This window comes from Triticum aestivum, chromosome 7D (genome assembly GCF_018294505.1).
Source record: "Triticum aestivum cultivar Chinese Spring chromosome 7D, IWGSC CS RefSeq v2.1, whole genome shotgun sequence".
Taxonomy (NCBI): domain Eukaryota; kingdom Viridiplantae; phylum Streptophyta; class Magnoliopsida; order Poales; family Poaceae; genus Triticum; species Triticum aestivum.
The window spans coordinates 133,083,293-133,099,008 of NC_057814.1; the positions used below are offsets into that span (position 1 = coordinate 133,083,293).

Genomic DNA, 15,716 nt, shown 5'->3' on the forward strand with positions numbered 1-15,716 from the left:
CGTGCACCCTAAACTCTCAACCATATCAATCCCTTTCAACAGTGCAATGGCCTCCGCCGAGATAGCATCAAGAACAATCCTTAGGTAGCTCGCAGTATCAGCCACGGCTTCCCTCAGTGGTTGGGAAGTACAACACTGACAGCTCCCGTTTCATTCTCATGAAAGGACATCCGTGTTTAGTTTATAGCAGCCAACTCTTGGTTTTGCCCATAAGATTTCTTGTGGTTTGCTAGGTACAATAGCCCCATAATATGAAGTCAGCGCCTGAATTGCAAAAGCAGTACGCAGAGGTTCAACAACAGCTTCTCCCTTAACCATCTCCCTCCGTTGCCACCGTATGTACCAACATGCCACAACAATCGGTTCCTGAAGACCAAGACATCCCAAATCAGGGATAGAGGCTGGATTTAACCACCGGTAAAAGACAGACACAGCAATTACGACAACAGAATAAATAGTGCCGAACGATCACAGTCGTCGAGCGATGCTAACAGCTTATGGAGCGATGACGGCCGTCCGATAGCCGCGAAGCGTTAACTGAAGATGCGTTGCCGTTTACTGAATACTATATGGCGACCTGCGCCAGGTACCTGACAGCAACGCACCGCCGCAGCCGCGAGCTACCGGCAGAAAGCAGCCCAAGCGAAAGCGAGCCGCTTGCCTGCCGGCGTGGCGCGGCGGTGCAGCTCGTTACTCGTTTGCGTCTCCACCATTGCTTAGGATGAACTTGGCGATAAGGAAGGTATAACAGCACTGCGCAAAAGGCGAGATTCGCTGCCTCCCCGGCCATGCCATGCCGCGCCCCTCTCGGTGTCCGCCCCCGGTGGGCTTGGAATCTCCCGTCCCTTTCGCTCTATACAATCCCCACTTCCTCATCCCCTGCCCCAGTCCCAGTCCCCGCGCACACCATCTGTTCGACGTATTGCCGACATGGGCGCCGGCGCCCTGATCTTTGGCCTTCTGTGCGTGTTCCAACTGTCACATTCGTCATCAGGTCAGAATTGCTCAGTCGGAACTGCTTAAATGGATGCGGTTGTTCTTGCCGTCTTGGCGGTGGTGGGTAAGCTGCGCTTTGTCTTTGCAGACAAGGACGACTTCACCAAGGTCAGGGCGGTGAACCTGGGAGGCTGGCTGGTGGTGGAGGGGTGGATCAAGCCTTCCTTGTTTGATGGCATCCCAAACGGTGACATGTTGGTAGGTCCTCTCTCATGTTTGTTATATAGTGCTGTGCATTTTGCTTTGCCTTCTCGTGATGTGGGCATGTGGCTTCGCTTCAGGATGGCGTGCAGGTGCAGCTCAAGTCTGTTGCCCTCCAGAAGTACGTGAGTGCAGTTGGCGGTGGCGGTGGAAATGTGAACGTGGACCAGGATGCTGCTTCGACATGGGAGACTTTCAAGGTAAACTGTCAAAGGAAAGTGGTTTCTTGGAGTAACGAAAGTGAATTGATGATACATGCATTTGGTGCCTGTTTGGGAAGCTGACTGGTTTTGTATCTTGTCTGTTGGATATCTGGGAGAAAACAACATTGAATAGATGCATTCGCCTCAACATTTAGGCCCTCATAATTTTTTCGAGCTCTCCATTTTTCTTCTTTTTTAAAGAAATGTCATGAAAATGCACTACAGAGGCATTTTCTTCAACCCTTCAAAGGCGATATTTTGATTCCTGAAGTTCTTTGGGTCTTTAACTCACCAATGTGACCTTGGAGACCTAGTTAATTTAGAACTGCCACACAGTCGCAAAAAAAAAATTTAGAACTGCCACAGTTTAAGGACCAGTATAGTACCTGAGGGCTTAAGGGAAAAGTGAACTCTTTTTACACAGGTCGGAGAAAAAAATGGCACTTACTAATATGCTGGTGGCTGAATCGTGCCATGTATGTGTGTGTTTCCCAATGGCAGAGTATACACTTCTATTGTACTGAACGAGTTCACTATTTTTTCATTTGTCTTCTGGAACGGTTCACATACTCATATAAAACAATCATACTCATATAAAACAATCATATGTTTGTTTGTTCCTAATTGCATTTGTCCTGTCATTATTTTCAGTTATGGAGAGTTTCTGATAGTGAATTTCAGTTCCGGTGCCTCAATGGTCAGTTCTTAACAGCAAGTAATCAGGATGTGATCTCAGCAACTACAGATTCACCAGGAGACTCTGAAACATTTTATATTGAACGAAATAACACACTGCTTCATATCAAGCTTTTAAATGGGAGCTATTTGCAGGTATTGATTATGTTGTCGATATGATCTTCAGATGTCACCAGTTATACATTCTCATCAGTCTCCTTTCTATGGAAATGGAACTAATTAGCTAAAGCTTCAGCATTGCGACCAGGAAAGTTGATGTATACTCCATTATTCAGGTCACAAACAACAATCAGCTTACTTCAAATCATCGTTCCCAACCTGGGTGGGGTGATGATATGGCAACATTCCAGATGACAATAGCTGCCAACAACTTGCATGGAGATTACCAGCTTGCTAATGGGTATGGACCTGCGCAGGCAAAAGCGGTCTTGACTGTAAGTTTCAGAATTTCAGAGCCGTGTCACCTCCCAGTCTTTAGTGCAAAGTTTTATGCCATACAAGCGTTCATTTGCTATTTTACACAATTTGCAGGAACACCGAAAGAGCTTTGTTACTGGAAATGACTTCTTTCTCCTCTCACAAAACGGTGTAAATGCAGTCAGGATTCCAGTTGGATGGTGGATTGCGTATGATCCTGATCCACCCGCTCCATTTATTGGTGGCTCCCTTGAGAACCTTGATAGAGCATTCTACTGGGCACAGTAGGTCTAGCCCCTAAACTGTCCTTGATTGTTACTTCCACAATAAAAAAATCTTTTAAAGTTTGAGACTGCACCATATGGTGGATCTGATTTTGAGATCAGGGTTTATGGCTTGAAGTGCATCATCGATCTTCATGCGGCTCCTGGATCTCAAAACGGAATGGAGCACAGTGCTAGCAGGGATGGTTCAGTAGATTGGCCTTCAGAGGTTAACATACAGAAAACTCTGGATGTCATTAAATTTTTAGCTCAAAGGTAACATTAACTCTTTCACTCTCCCTAAAAAATGAAACTCTTTCACTCTATTTCCTAGTTACGAAATTTTTCCTTTGTGTGGACGAAATATTTCTTGATGATGCCATTGGTGACATCAGGCCACGAAAGTTAACAAAGGCATCACCAAGTTGGAAAATAGACTTCCAGTTCTCATTCTCAATAGATCTTTGAAAGATTAATTTCTCTCATCCTTCAAAGATCTTGCAAAGAAAAGGCAGTGGACAATGAGTAGCAATAGGTATTTGCACATCTTGGCACTTTTTCAACAATATGTACTCTTGGTCACTAGAATAACAAGCGAAAAAAGGCAACTTCAGAACATATGTTAACAACTTTAACAACTAACAATGTCTGATCTGCTCACTAATGAGGGGATACATGAAAGTGAAGAGCCATGTTTTCGATTCATTAGCATTTTTTTTCATATGAACAACGAGATTCTATCTATCACAATTTTCTCAGTTCTAACAAAGTAACAAGCCATATTGTCTCTTTATCTGCAGGTATGCAGACGATCCCTCGCTTCTTGGTGTCGAGCTTCTGAATGAGCCTTCTGCAGGAACAGTCCCACTGGACACTCTAGTGTCGTATTACAAAAGAGGCTACAAAATTGTGCGAAGTTATTCGGAGACAGCTTATGTTATATTCTGCCAGAGGATAGGGAATGCAGACCCAATGGAGCTTTATGAGGCTGACCTGGGTCCAACTAACACTGTTGTTGACTTGCATTACTACAATCTGTTTGATCCTTATTATGAGAAGCTTAACGCAACAGAGAACATACGGTTTGTTTACGAAAAGAGACTGCCTCAAGTGTGGGCCTTGAACAGCGCAAAAGGACCTCTTGTTTTTGTCGGTACGTCCTGCATACTATTACAACTTATGTAAAAATTCAGACAGGTCATTTGGATTTTGGTCTATCATTTAACTGTAGGTGTTTCTCAGTTTACCCTGCTCTTTATAAATACTTTTCTATGCCATTACTCAGGAGAGTGGGTGAATGAATGGAATGTGGCAAACGCTTCACAAATTCAATACCGATCTTTTGGAAAAGCTCAATTGGAGGTCTTCGGAGAAGCATCCTTTGGCTGGTCTTATTGGACAGTCAGGTGCAACAGTGTGCACTGGGATTATGAATGGAACGTACGGAATCGGTATCTTATTATTGGTAAGCAGAGCTGCCTTCAACTCCAGTCACTAAAACACAATCGAGGCTGAGTCAGGAACGACCCGGCAGAAGGGGGTTTGAGGGTTAACAGGTGCGGGTATGAGGTGGTCGCCGATGCCGGAGGGGAAGGTGCTTTTTTTTTGCGAGGGCGGAGGGGGGAGGTGCTGTTGGAGCCTTGGAGGGACGGCCGGAGCTGCGGAGGATGAGGCGGTTCGGGCTGTGCGGCGCAAGTGGTGCTACCGTTCGACTGCTAGAGCTAGGGATAGGAATGGGGCCGATTGTTTACCACCTGAGTTTCAAGTAATTTACCAGTTCATCCTACCTACTTTATTTGCTTGACAAACGCAAGCGCATGTGTAGAGTAAGTAATCAGTTGAATTGGAAGCATCTTCCAAAAAACAAAATTACTTGGCCTAGTTTGGAACGCAAGAACTCAAAACATAGGAATAAGAAAAACGTAGGAATTAAAACCATAGGTTTTTAAAATATATATATATATATCACTTGGGAAAACTTTAAAATTATCACTTGGGTGTCATGCGGGAAAAAACGAAGAAAGTGTAGGTACAAAGAGAAGAATACACCTCCAAAATTTCTAGGGAATGGCATGTTTCATAGTGTAGGATACCAATTCCTTTATTCCAAAATGTATCAAGGGAATATTTTTCTATAGGAACCCTATCCTTTGAAATTCCTAAGTTTTTTCCTCTCTTTTTTTTGAAGAGTCCTAAGTTTTTCCTTTGTTCCAAACATGGCCGTAACTACCTGAGGTTACCCGATGGGCCGACCCACTTGCATCCAAGCTAGCAACGTAGATTAAGTGTAGCATCCTCTGCTATTATTAATTTGTTATTGACAGTCGTGTTGCTTAATGCTGTTATTATTTCCTTTTGCAGTTTGATTCAATACATTTTCCATGTCACGTGAAGTGTTTAACATGATATATCTTTTCTTCTGTAGGGGGTTCGCCATTACAAAGAGCAAATTACATGATGCTTGTGGCAGGATGTCTTGTGTATCTTTTGTTATTGACGTTGATACAATAGACATACGGCAAAAAATAGTCCACATTTGACAGGACGATTTATTGAAGCGTCAAAGACAACTCGTCGAAGACCCAAAGGGTCATCAAACCATGTCAATCTAATGACCTAAATTACTCTACTGCTGAGCGTCAAAATGTTTAGCGCGTAATTAATATTACATGGAACATTGGCTTGCAACTAATATCCTATCTAACATCTACGTATTGCATGTACACGATTACTAGTGTACTTTTAAGGAGCGCCTTAACAATAATTTAGCTTATTGAAGAGTCAAAAACAAACTCCACGCAACTTTTGTGATCACCTCCCCAAGAAGGATAACTCATAAATCATTCCTATGACTTATCTGTTCCACAGGAACTAGTAATTCTCCTCTCCGCAGCTCCAAAATTGTGAATTCTCGTGGCCAAATAAGAAGCTTGACCAGATACTAATGCCCCATTCAGTTTCTGATGTCACCGCTGCTTGATATCACCGCATAGTTTCGAAGCCTTAACTCAGAGTCTTGCTCAGCATCAGATAAATCAGCATGACAAAGCCAAGCCCGATCATGAAATTTTGGCTCTTCATATTTTCAGCAATGAGCTCCGACCTGTAAGTTTCAACCAGTAGATAGCTGCTCGTAAAGCCTGTTCGAAATTTCATCTTTATTACTACCATATGATGCAAGCTATAAAACAGAACGACGAATGTTGTGCGACAGATGAAACTTTGCTTGCACACCAGGCCTACCAGGCTACAGCGATCAGGATAAGGTAGAGTCAGCACATCAATCAGTGCATGAACATTAACTAAGCGTGCAGTTCTCAGTTATATCTCATGAACTTCCCATGATGGTCAAAGACAATCGGAATAAATGGCGAGGCAATAGATTACCAGTTTCCTGTTGCAAAAAAACTCTGTTCTTTCGTGGCTTCCTCTGCTGCAAAGTCTTCCAACAGTGCACGCTGACGTTCGTTAACCTTCCTGCAGATTAAAAATTGATATTGTCATAAATCTAACAAAAGAGGAGTGTACTGATGACATATACTATAGCATAAAAATACTACACAGAAAAAGCAAAGGATTAAGGATAAGGCCATCTGAATGCGCCAAACTAAAAAATTAGGCTTTAGAGTAAACTAAACAGAAAAGCAAGAGCAAGTAAAGCCCTAGAGTGATTGAAAGTGCACTAAGCAGAAACCAAATTGAAGCGTTAAGTGCTGACGAATGTTGTGTCTCATCACTATTGTAGCTCAATAACCAGTGGTCTGCCTATAGAATGATAAAAGCTACTTCCTCCGTCTGGAAATCTAAAACAGCGTCACTTGTTTCTGAACGGAGGGAGTGCAAATTAGCAGAGCGCTGGATTAATACTGTCATGAGGCCTCAATCATCCCTTTCAAACATTGTTTACTGAAAGCCAGTAACTGAACCTCTAGAATTTCTACTTCCACCCAGGGCAGAGTTCAAGTTCTAATTAACATTCATTTCCTTTAGTTTCATGCGCCGACCAGATCACCAAAAGCATTAGGGAAATGTGAACAATCTACTCACACAAGTCACACTACGATATTTTCACTTTGAGTGTTCATATCCTGCCCGTCACAAAACCTAATACCATTAATGGTACGAAGAGTTGTAACTAGGTTAGGCTCAGTAATGTCATGGCTCTCACTAAGTACTAGCAAGTTAAACTCGCTAGTATAACACATTATTCTTACAAGTTTGACTTCATGTTACCACAACCAGTCCTGAAGAATATCTATTGCATCCTATGGTTTGCTTCATACTCCCTCCGTTCCTTTATATAAGGTGTATTTGTTTTTTCAAAAGTCAAACAAGTGCATGTTTGACCGAGTTTTTAGAAAAATATATCAATATCCACAATACAAAATTTATATAATCTATTTCATCATGAAAAGTAGTTTCATATTTTATCTACTAGATATTGCAGATGTTGTTGTTTTATTCTATAATTTTGGTCAAACATTCAAATGGTTGACTTGCACGGAACCAATACACCTTATATTCTGGAACGGAGGGAATATGATGGAAGCCGAATGTATTAGCAAAGCCATTCTCGTGGAATGCAAGTTGAAAGGGAATCGAACATAACCATTTTAACCTCATGGACAAATACATGAGCAAAGTAGAATAGCACTGTACAAAACAGTGCAATGGGTAATGTCTGTAAAAAGGGCATCAAGAAAAATACAAGCAACTTACAATGGAAAATGTATTTTGAAACGGACATGTTGGTCTCCGAAATATCCTGCCTGGTTTGGTAATTCCAATCCTGATAACATTACTATCGTTAGCACTTGACCATAAGCAAACTGCCGACTTAAATTAGTTTATTTGCATAACCTACCTTTCCCCCTTAAAACGACAACTTGCCCTGGTTGAACTCCTTTGGGTATCTGAAAAATAAATAACAACAAATGTGAACTAAACTAACAAATAGAGGGGGGAGAGATATTCTCTAGAACTTAAAAGCATGCCCACTCAACAAATAGATGGCTACATGCTTCTCAAAAGAAATATTTAGCCATGCCAGACCCAGATGTTCTAACTAGAAACGGTCCACTCTAGAAGCATTAAAATAACAACAGGGAGGTTAAGTGCCTAATTAAGCTATGAAAAATACAAGATATTATGATAACGGAAGTTTGAAGTGCTTTTGACATTTTCTCAGTAGGAATACATGTATGTCTTTTTCCCACCAGGTATTGTTACCTTAATTTCTGTTTTACCATCTAAAGTGGGCACTTCGATTTTTCCACCAAGCATTGCCTACACAAGAAAGGTAAATGATCAGCAAAAACCCAACACCAAGGCACCAATTAACAACAGAAACTCAAATGTCCACATGCACCAACAAATGCACATTAATACAAGACTACCACATCAAAACTTTGACAGCTAATAGTCATGAACTAATGATAGTGATGTCTCCCAATTCCAAAACCTAACAAACTATCATTTCTTATTCCTCCACCTCTCTAGGTTCATCTGTGCAGCATTTCTCAAAGGTCCAAAACGAATATCATGAATTGTTTTGCTGAACAGACCAAATTTGTCCTGAATTAGAAATTAGAATAAATTATATGAACTAATCTTGGCATAAGCTGTAAGCTACAGATGGAAATAAAGTCACACGACAGAAGTAGGAAAGCAGTTCCTGAGAAATGGGATAATTCTTCAAAAGCTTGCTCTACAAAGGAGCAAAATAGTAGGACAGCAGTACAAAAGAAGTTCCTGAAAGATATTTGCTACTACCTGTGTGAAGCTTATCTTTTTGTCCACATGTACATCAGCACCATCTCGAACAAATACTGGATCACTTGCTACCTATGATATACATGGTTCATGGAAGAATTAAAAGCTGGATTGCTTGATATAAAAGAGCTGGTAGAGCAGAATCATTCTACGAGGTTATGACAGCGGAGGCTAATAGCCCCCCAGGCAGCACAACTGTTGTACAGATAGTTTTAATTCATTGGTACATACACCAAACCAACTACTCCCTCACAAAACGGTCTTATATTAGTTTACAGAGGGAGTACTTGTTAGTTGTGACTTGTGAGAACAAAACCATACCTTATAGAGAGGCATGCCAAGTTCAGTAGCATCAAACATGCATAAAGATGAGGAATCACACAATGCAAAGGAAATTCATTATACTGGTCACAAATGCCTCAACATTCATATGATTGGATAAACTATAAGCAGCTGGAGCTTATGGAGGTACCTTTTCTTTGATAAAGGACATTTTCAGTCAATCAATATATCAAGATGATACAACAGCCAACACGCCCAATATGACCCAAAAAAATATACTACCTCTGTTCCCAAATATAAGTCTTTCTATATATTTCAACAATTGACTACATACGAAACAAAATGAGTGAATCTACACTTTAAAATATGTCTACATACATCCGTTTGTTGTAGTCCATTTGAAATGTCTAAAAAGACATATATTTAGGAACGGAGGGAGTATCATTTTACAGCAAAATATATAATGCAAGCCTAAGATGGGGTAGGTCACCGATCTTAAGTAAAAGCCCTAGTGCTGCACATTGAAGCACCAGGCACACCTAGCACTATTAGCATCGAAGACAGCTAACTAGTGAGATATCAACCGGTACTATTTGTGGCTCCCCAAGAGAAACCCTGTAAAAGTGGTTCGATTGAATGCTGAAATTCAACACTCTCTACACAGGTACACCTACTGTTCATCTCAGCCAACACATACTTTCTGATGTTACAGTTCAATGGGAAAATATTATGTCTTAATATCTTTAAATAAACAAAGGTAGCATAACTACAGTTCACAAATTCAATTAATTAAAAACCAATATGGTTCCAAATAGGTCAGAATGTCAAATGTCACGAAACAATTTCATACAAAATCGGATTTGCTTCTAGAACCCTTATTTTTTTTCATTCCAGATTGGCACTTTCAGTAGTAAGTAATTAAGTATATCTGAACGATTAACTAAAATGCAGAAACATGTGAAGTTGTGAACCACTGAACCTCAGTATTACAGAACAAATAAGTGGATATACGAAATAAAGAATTAAAAGTATGACAATATTCTCACTCGAAGTTTAATGTATAGACTTCCAGGTATGGCTCCACGTCCACCGCTATTTCCAGCCTCCCGTACATGAATTGTATCACCAGAATCAACTCCTACAAAAACAAATCTTTGGTAAAGTCAAGAGAAAAACAACATCCACGGTCTAACAAAAAATTAAGTGAAAGAAACATGCAGTGGCTGCAAACAACTATGAAGCAGTATCCTTCTTACTGACAAAAAATAAAACCTAGGAACTAGGACAGCTACCAGCCTACAAAAGTTAACATGTTTGACGTTTCACATGTCTCATGAATAAGCTTATACGCGCAAAGAAATGTACGAACCAACTATGCAAGTCAAGTTTCAGGAAGAACTAATGCGCGAACAACATATATGAGCATACTATAGTGATGCAGCAGGATTTTTGGCATGTAATTGTTTTATCCCTAACTTCTGTGTATTAAACATGGTAGAAATATCAAGAATATAGCATGTGATAGATCCGCCTCCAAAGGACATAACTCCAGGATGGTCTAAAATTATAACATTTTGGCAATTGTATTAGAACGTAAGACAGGCTCTAGAGCAAGCAACTCAGAAATAATCCAACGATATAATCATATGAAGGCATTTCTGTGAAAGAAGCTGGTTGGCAGAAGACAATTGAACTATTGAAGCTTAGCTGCACAGCACCTGCTGGAATGATCACGTTTGCATATTTCATACCATCTACCACCCCTGCACCTTTGCATGTTAGGCAATGATCCTGTGAAAATCGTCATGCATGAGATAGATTTAAAAAATCTGACAAACTTTACATGTTACTCAATACCTTAATCACTTTCCCGAAGCCTCTGCAAGTAGTACAAATGGATGTGAACGGATACATACTAACCTGCACAAACCACCGGTGCAGAGCTTACAAACAATACCCTTCAATGATATTTGCAAAAAAAAACATAAAAACAAATACTTACTTTTCCTGCACCTTTACAAGAAGGGCAAACATATTTTCTTGCATTGGCCAAGTATCCTCTCCCATCTACATTCGAACATATATGAGGAGTTTTTCTCACAAAAAGAAAGCAAGATAAGCATGGGATAAATTAGGACAGTAACTACTACATAAGAGTAAGATTGCAGCTTTAAGTCAAACATTTATTGCCATTTTAATATTATGTGATTGTAATGTTACATAATCAAGCAAGTTATCACCAACGTTAGTGTTATAAGTCCAATCTATGTCCAATAAAAAGATCTACTGGCATGCAGATTACATCACACCCACAGTAACCACATATGTTATTTTCCACACTAGGAAATGGTTTGAAATTGACTACTGCTGAAAATTGAAGTATTAATTTGCATACCTCCGTAATAGTATTCAAACGGGAGAACAGAAAACACAAACACAGACCTACCTATCTTGCAGTTCATTTAACCTATCAGCTATTCATTTAGATACAACTGACATCTAGACATGCTTTGGAAAGAGTAATGGGGGAGATGAAACCATGATACCAATGGATGATGATATTATCTAGTCTATATCATGTGACATCGAACTGAATGCAAACCAGGACAACCTAATGGAATCTGACCTTCATTGATTAAGCTAAAGAAAAAACCAAGTGAATTACAGTAGCTCAATACTATGTGCCTACAACAGACTACCCAGATAAAAAAGCCAGAGAGAAACAAATAAGTTCAGGAAAATGTCAAAATATAATAGAAGAAACTTCACATTTAACTCTGCTGGCAAATTTATTTCCGCATAAATGTCTAGATGTCTACAAAATTACTACAAGCGATAGGTGTAATATAAATAAGAATAGCAATATCTCTAAATGTGTACTAACCACATGAGTAGCAAAGATTCTTTGCACTGAAGGGAACTTCCTTCGTACATCCTTTAGCAGCTTCGCCAAAAGACAGATTCAGCTCTATCTACTTAAGTCAAGAGATAAGATTAGTTCATGACTAAAGGTGGTGTTACTTAGACATGCAAGAAGAAGAATCTGAAGAATGAACCTCAATGTCACTGGCATGTACATCCACATCATGCTGGAAAACCTGAAAACAAAGAGAATTAATGGTACTCCCATGTGAAACGTTGAAGTATAATTAAAAGGGAAAGGTATGAATTACCTCTGAGAATACTTTGTAAAACTGATTAGAAAAAGGACCATCATTTTCTCTGTAGAATTCTGCAAAAGGGTCGTCGTTCTGTTTGTTGAATCTTGAAAATGGATCTTGATAGGATCCATCAAACTCCCCCCTACCCCTTGTGGAATTTGCAGCTGACCCTCCAGAAAATAGCTGCAGTATTACAGCATAACATAAACTTAATGTGTACAGGAACTCACAGACTTCAAATTGTAAATTCAAAGAGCTTGAGAAGTAATGAACTGGGCCATTTACTTTCATAGTAGATAACAGAAATTGGAATGTTGCTGCTCCATAAATAAAATATAAAACTACCACTAAAAAAATCATGAAAGAGAGAGGATAAAGTGCTAACAGCAGGTTGCAACTTATTACCATATCATATTGCTGTCTCTTTGAAGGATCCCGAAGAGTCTAGAGGCCAACAAAACAAACATATGGCACTGTTAATTTAGGCATAATAATCAACATCAAAGCTAAAGACATGGTGGTAACTTACTTGCCTCGTATGCGTCTCTTACTTCCTGAAACATCCTTTTCGCAGCAGTATTTCCTCTATTTGTGTCTGGATGGTACTTCTTTGCAAGCTACAGAAAAATTGTTTTGAGCTTTAGAATCAGAAAACTGTACGTATTTCAACCTAGTAGCCATATCGTGGGAATGCCTCTTAAAGTATATTTTTACTTCCAAATACGGGTCAATCTACTTAACAATGATTTCTGTGTTGCCTGAGTTGTAATAGGACTAGCTGCTATTTTGGTGTTGCTAGGTTTTCGCCCCAGAGTAGTCGTTCTGATGTCGGGTGGCTACGGTGGGTTCTAGTAATGCTTTGGACTCGCTTCTCTCCTTTCTCTCCTCCTGTAAGTCTTTGAACTGATGTATTTCCGTTCTTCTTAATGGGAAGGGGGGTAGCCAGGTTCAAAATAAAAAACTTAACAATGATTAAAAGATCAATTTTCTCCATTTAATCCATCAATGTAAACCTAACTGCCGAGTTTACTGTTCAGTAAATCTAGTTCATCTTATCTGAATCCCAGGTTGGTCCCAATCGCTATATATTTGTAGAAGAGAAAAAATGGTTTACGGTTGCTGCATAGATTGTTGGCATTGTCAACAAAATATATTCCAAAACAATTCATAATAATACTTCACACAAATAGGTGCAAACTCAGAGAAATACTGTCATTTGTTTGAAGTTAGCAGCATCACACATGATTGAATGATAGAAAGTGGATGAGACTACCGCTTGATATATAGATATTTACTAAGTGGCATGGCCATGTTAAACAAATAGTGAGCTAGCCTAGTCAGGTTTCAATATTTGCTGAACTGGGATAAGATACTCACAGATTGAAAAGCCTTTTTTATGTCATCTTGTGAGGCATCTTTAGTGACACCAAGAATCTTGTAATAGTCCTTCTCCATCGAATAACGTTGACCTTAAAGATGCACCCACAAAAGATTAATAGTGTATGCGTTCGCCACAATATGAGGATAAAAATAGGATATTGCCATATTAAGTTCAATTCATGGAAGAACAGAAAACCAACCTGTAGAATGAAAGAACCTGCTCGGTCCAGAGGATGTAAACGTTGATGGACCAAAGCACCTATCAGCAACATGTGTGCCACTAGAGCTGCAAGCTGTGCGCATTCTCCACGAAAACAAATGGCACAAGGAGATGGGTAAGAATCAAAGAAACTAAATAAGATCAGCAATAATATAAGTTAATACTGGAAATGATAAAAGTAGCTAGTAAATGGATGTGCTAAATAATCTGCTTCTAACAACTACATGTATGAGCAACTTGTTCTATTTCATGGAAGGGGGACAGTATGCTTGGTGTCTTTAGCATATGAAAATTGCCTCGTACAATTATCCGAACTACAAGTGGCGCACCAGTGGCAGCAGTTTACACACAGTCCGAATTAACACGAAATCAGAGAAGACATAAGACATTACGTGTAGACGGCCGAATCCATGCGCTCCTCTGCGCAGACGCCTGCAGGAAGAAATCGGGAACCGGAATGAAGTGAGCAACAGCAACTCTGCAGAGCCCCTCGACCAAAATCGGGGAAATGGGAAAGGCTGCGAAGGAACGCGAGCCGGCATTACCTCGCCGGAGCGGCGCGCGAGGGACCTCGACGCGAGCCGGAGCCACCCGAACCGGCCCATCCACCGATCGGCGGCGTCCCCTTTGCGAGGGCGGCAGCAGAGGAGGGGGGGTCGAGGGTTTGGAGGGGAAGCCGCGCGACAGGGCTATGGGAGAGGGGGGCTGAGCAAGTGCCCGCCGGCAACCGTGGGCGGTGGGGAGGGCGAGAGCTTCCACTCGCGGGCCGCTGAGAGAGAGAGGAGAGGGCGGCGTTGGGAGGAGGAGGGGGAGGGGGTGGGCGGCGGCGGCGGCGACGGCTTGGGCGAGTGATTCGACCCTCTCTCCAAGCAACGAAGCCGGGGCCCACGGCAAGGAGTAGCCCCGAGAATTCGACGGCCTCGCCCACAAGGCCTAATATGCGAGTTCGAATTCTGCCGCGAATATGATTCGATCTTCGGTTTCTGAGGAAATTCAGTTCTGGAAAAATGAGGACCCAACGCTTCTTTCAAAAACTACTCTCTGTAAAGAAATATAAGAGCGTTTAGACCATAGTGGACCGATGGCCAAAAAATAAAATTGGACTGAAATTTTTGTTAGGTTTTGGATTTTAAGTGAAACAGAACCGATGCACATCAAAAGAAATCCGGAAGGGTTGTAGATTAATAATAAATCAACAAGAAATATCACACACGAACAAGGAATTGAAGACAGGTTTCGATGGTTGTGATCCTTGTACCTGCCGTCTCCCCAACCCACAAGTTCACGCATCGTGGTTAGGCCCACCATCGGTGACACTAGACAACTAGTCATCGACCGGAAGCCTAGGAGACGAGGGTCTCGAGGGGGCGAAAGGCAGAGGAGAGAGTCGAAGGGTGGTGGGGTCTGGTAGTCAGCCGTTGCTCAAGAAGTGGCGTGGTGGCACACTGCGGCAGCGCAGCGGCTAGGGTTCGACCGGCCACTTCGAGTCGGTAGGGAATGGAATGGAGTGCGGCATGCGTGCGATTGGCCTGGCAGGGTTTCTTTCGATCATGAATGGGTGGGATGTTGATGTTTTATTCCGTTGGAAACTTCAAGATATTTCCTACATATGTTCGGTTCTTCCGTTTAACCTAGTGTCGGAACCAAATTCCTCCAAGTAATTTTGGTCCTTCAAAAATGAGAATCGTATTAGGGACCAATTTTTTTGGTTTTGGTTTTGGTTCAATAAATCGGTTCTCAATTAGTATGCCCACACCTACTTTTTAGGTTTGCAAAGCATGTATGTACTTTAAGAAAAAAAATATGATCAACCTATACTTTTGTGGCCGAGTCGAACAAGCAATGGGGCATCCAAATCGGTGGCCTTCCGAGCCTCCCGAGCCGTATAATTGTCTTGCCGTTGGACTTCACTCCTCATGTTGTACAATGGTTGATAAGACAGTCTTATCTTAAGTATTGCATGTAATTTAGAGATGACAAAAAAAGCATGTCTACAATGGGTTATCTCTTAGCTTTATCTCAATAACTAGTTATTTCTAAAAACGTGTTGAGACATATTGTACTAAGAGATCATCTCTTAAGGCATGTACAATGGGCCTATCTTAGGTGTGCCACATATGATAAA

The 15,716-nt window shown here is 41.0% G+C and overlaps 2 protein-coding genes across 3 annotated transcripts; one reads left to right on the forward strand and one right to left on the reverse strand.

The window, feature by feature from the left end:
• Positions 1 to 424: 424 nt before the first annotated feature.
• LOC123164883 (probable glucan 1,3-beta-glucosidase A) lies at positions 425 to 5,389 on the forward strand. The gene is made up of 10 exons (XM_044582493.1): positions 425 to 994; positions 1,085 to 1,194; positions 1,278 to 1,397; positions 2,052 to 2,231; positions 2,372 to 2,530; positions 2,628 to 2,797; positions 2,900 to 3,052; positions 3,577 to 3,929; positions 4,062 to 4,241; positions 5,202 to 5,389. Exons 1-10 carry the CDS (start codon positions 931 to 933, stop codon positions 5,285 to 5,287), a joined length of 1,575 nt encoding a protein of 524 aa, XP_044438428.1. The 5' UTR covers positions 425 to 930; the 3' UTR covers positions 5,288 to 5,389.
• On the reverse strand, positions 5,291 to 14,435 carry LOC123164884 (chaperone protein dnaJ 1, mitochondrial). Of its 2 annotated transcripts, none has more exons than XM_044582495.1 (19): positions 14,137 to 14,435; positions 13,984 to 14,023; positions 13,572 to 13,664; positions 13,369 to 13,460; positions 12,525 to 12,608; positions 12,397 to 12,435; positions 12,004 to 12,174; positions 11,887 to 11,928; positions 11,715 to 11,802; positions 10,833 to 10,897; positions 10,688 to 10,750; positions 10,549 to 10,621; positions 9,877 to 9,968; positions 8,549 to 8,620; positions 8,006 to 8,062; positions 7,641 to 7,689; positions 7,496 to 7,565; positions 6,164 to 6,253; positions 5,291 to 5,916 (listed from the first exon to the last, which is right to left on the reverse strand). In XM_044582495.1, exons 1-19 carry the CDS (start codon positions 14,194 to 14,196, stop codon positions 5,889 to 5,891), a joined length of 1,368 nt encoding a protein of 455 aa, XP_044438430.1. In that variant the 5' UTR covers positions 14,197 to 14,435; the 3' UTR covers positions 5,291 to 5,888. The 2 variants fall into 2 exon arrangements, with proteins under 2 accessions (XP_044438430.1, XP_044438429.1); XM_044582494.1 differs by having other exon boundaries at positions 5,291 to 5,879; positions 14,137 to 14,433.
• Between the last annotated feature and the right edge of the window lie 1,281 nt (positions 14,436 to 15,716).

What these genes read in the sequence shown, in the direction of transcription:
- LOC123164883 (XM_044582493.1), top strand. Translation starts at nt 931, where the DNA reads ATGGGCGCCGGCGCCCTGATCTTTGGCCTTCTGTGCGTGTTCCAACTG. An exon ending in TCCCAAACGGTGACATGTTG is followed by an intron (nt 1,195 to 1,277) that starts GTAGGTCCTCTC and finishes GCTTCGCTTCAG; the next exon opens with GATGGCGTGCAGGTGCAGCT. An exon ending in AGAGCATTCTACTGGGCACA is followed by an intron (nt 2,798 to 2,899) that starts GTAGGTCTAGCC and finishes TTTTGAGATCAG; the next exon opens with GGTTTATGGCTTGAAGTGCA.
- LOC123164884 (XM_044582494.1), bottom strand. Translation starts at nt 14,196, where the DNA reads ATGGGCCGGTTCGGGTGGCTCCGGCTCGCGTCGAGGTCCCTCGCGCGC. An exon ending in CAGGTTCTTTCATTCTACAG is followed by an intron (nt 13,461 to 13,571) that starts GTTGGTTTTCTG and finishes TGCATCTTTAAG; the next exon opens with GTCAACGTTATTCGATGGAG. An exon ending in GTCTATACATTAAACTTCGA is followed by an intron (nt 8,621 to 9,876) that starts GTGAGAATATTG and finishes TGTATATCATAG; the next exon opens with GTAGCAAGTGATCCAGTATT.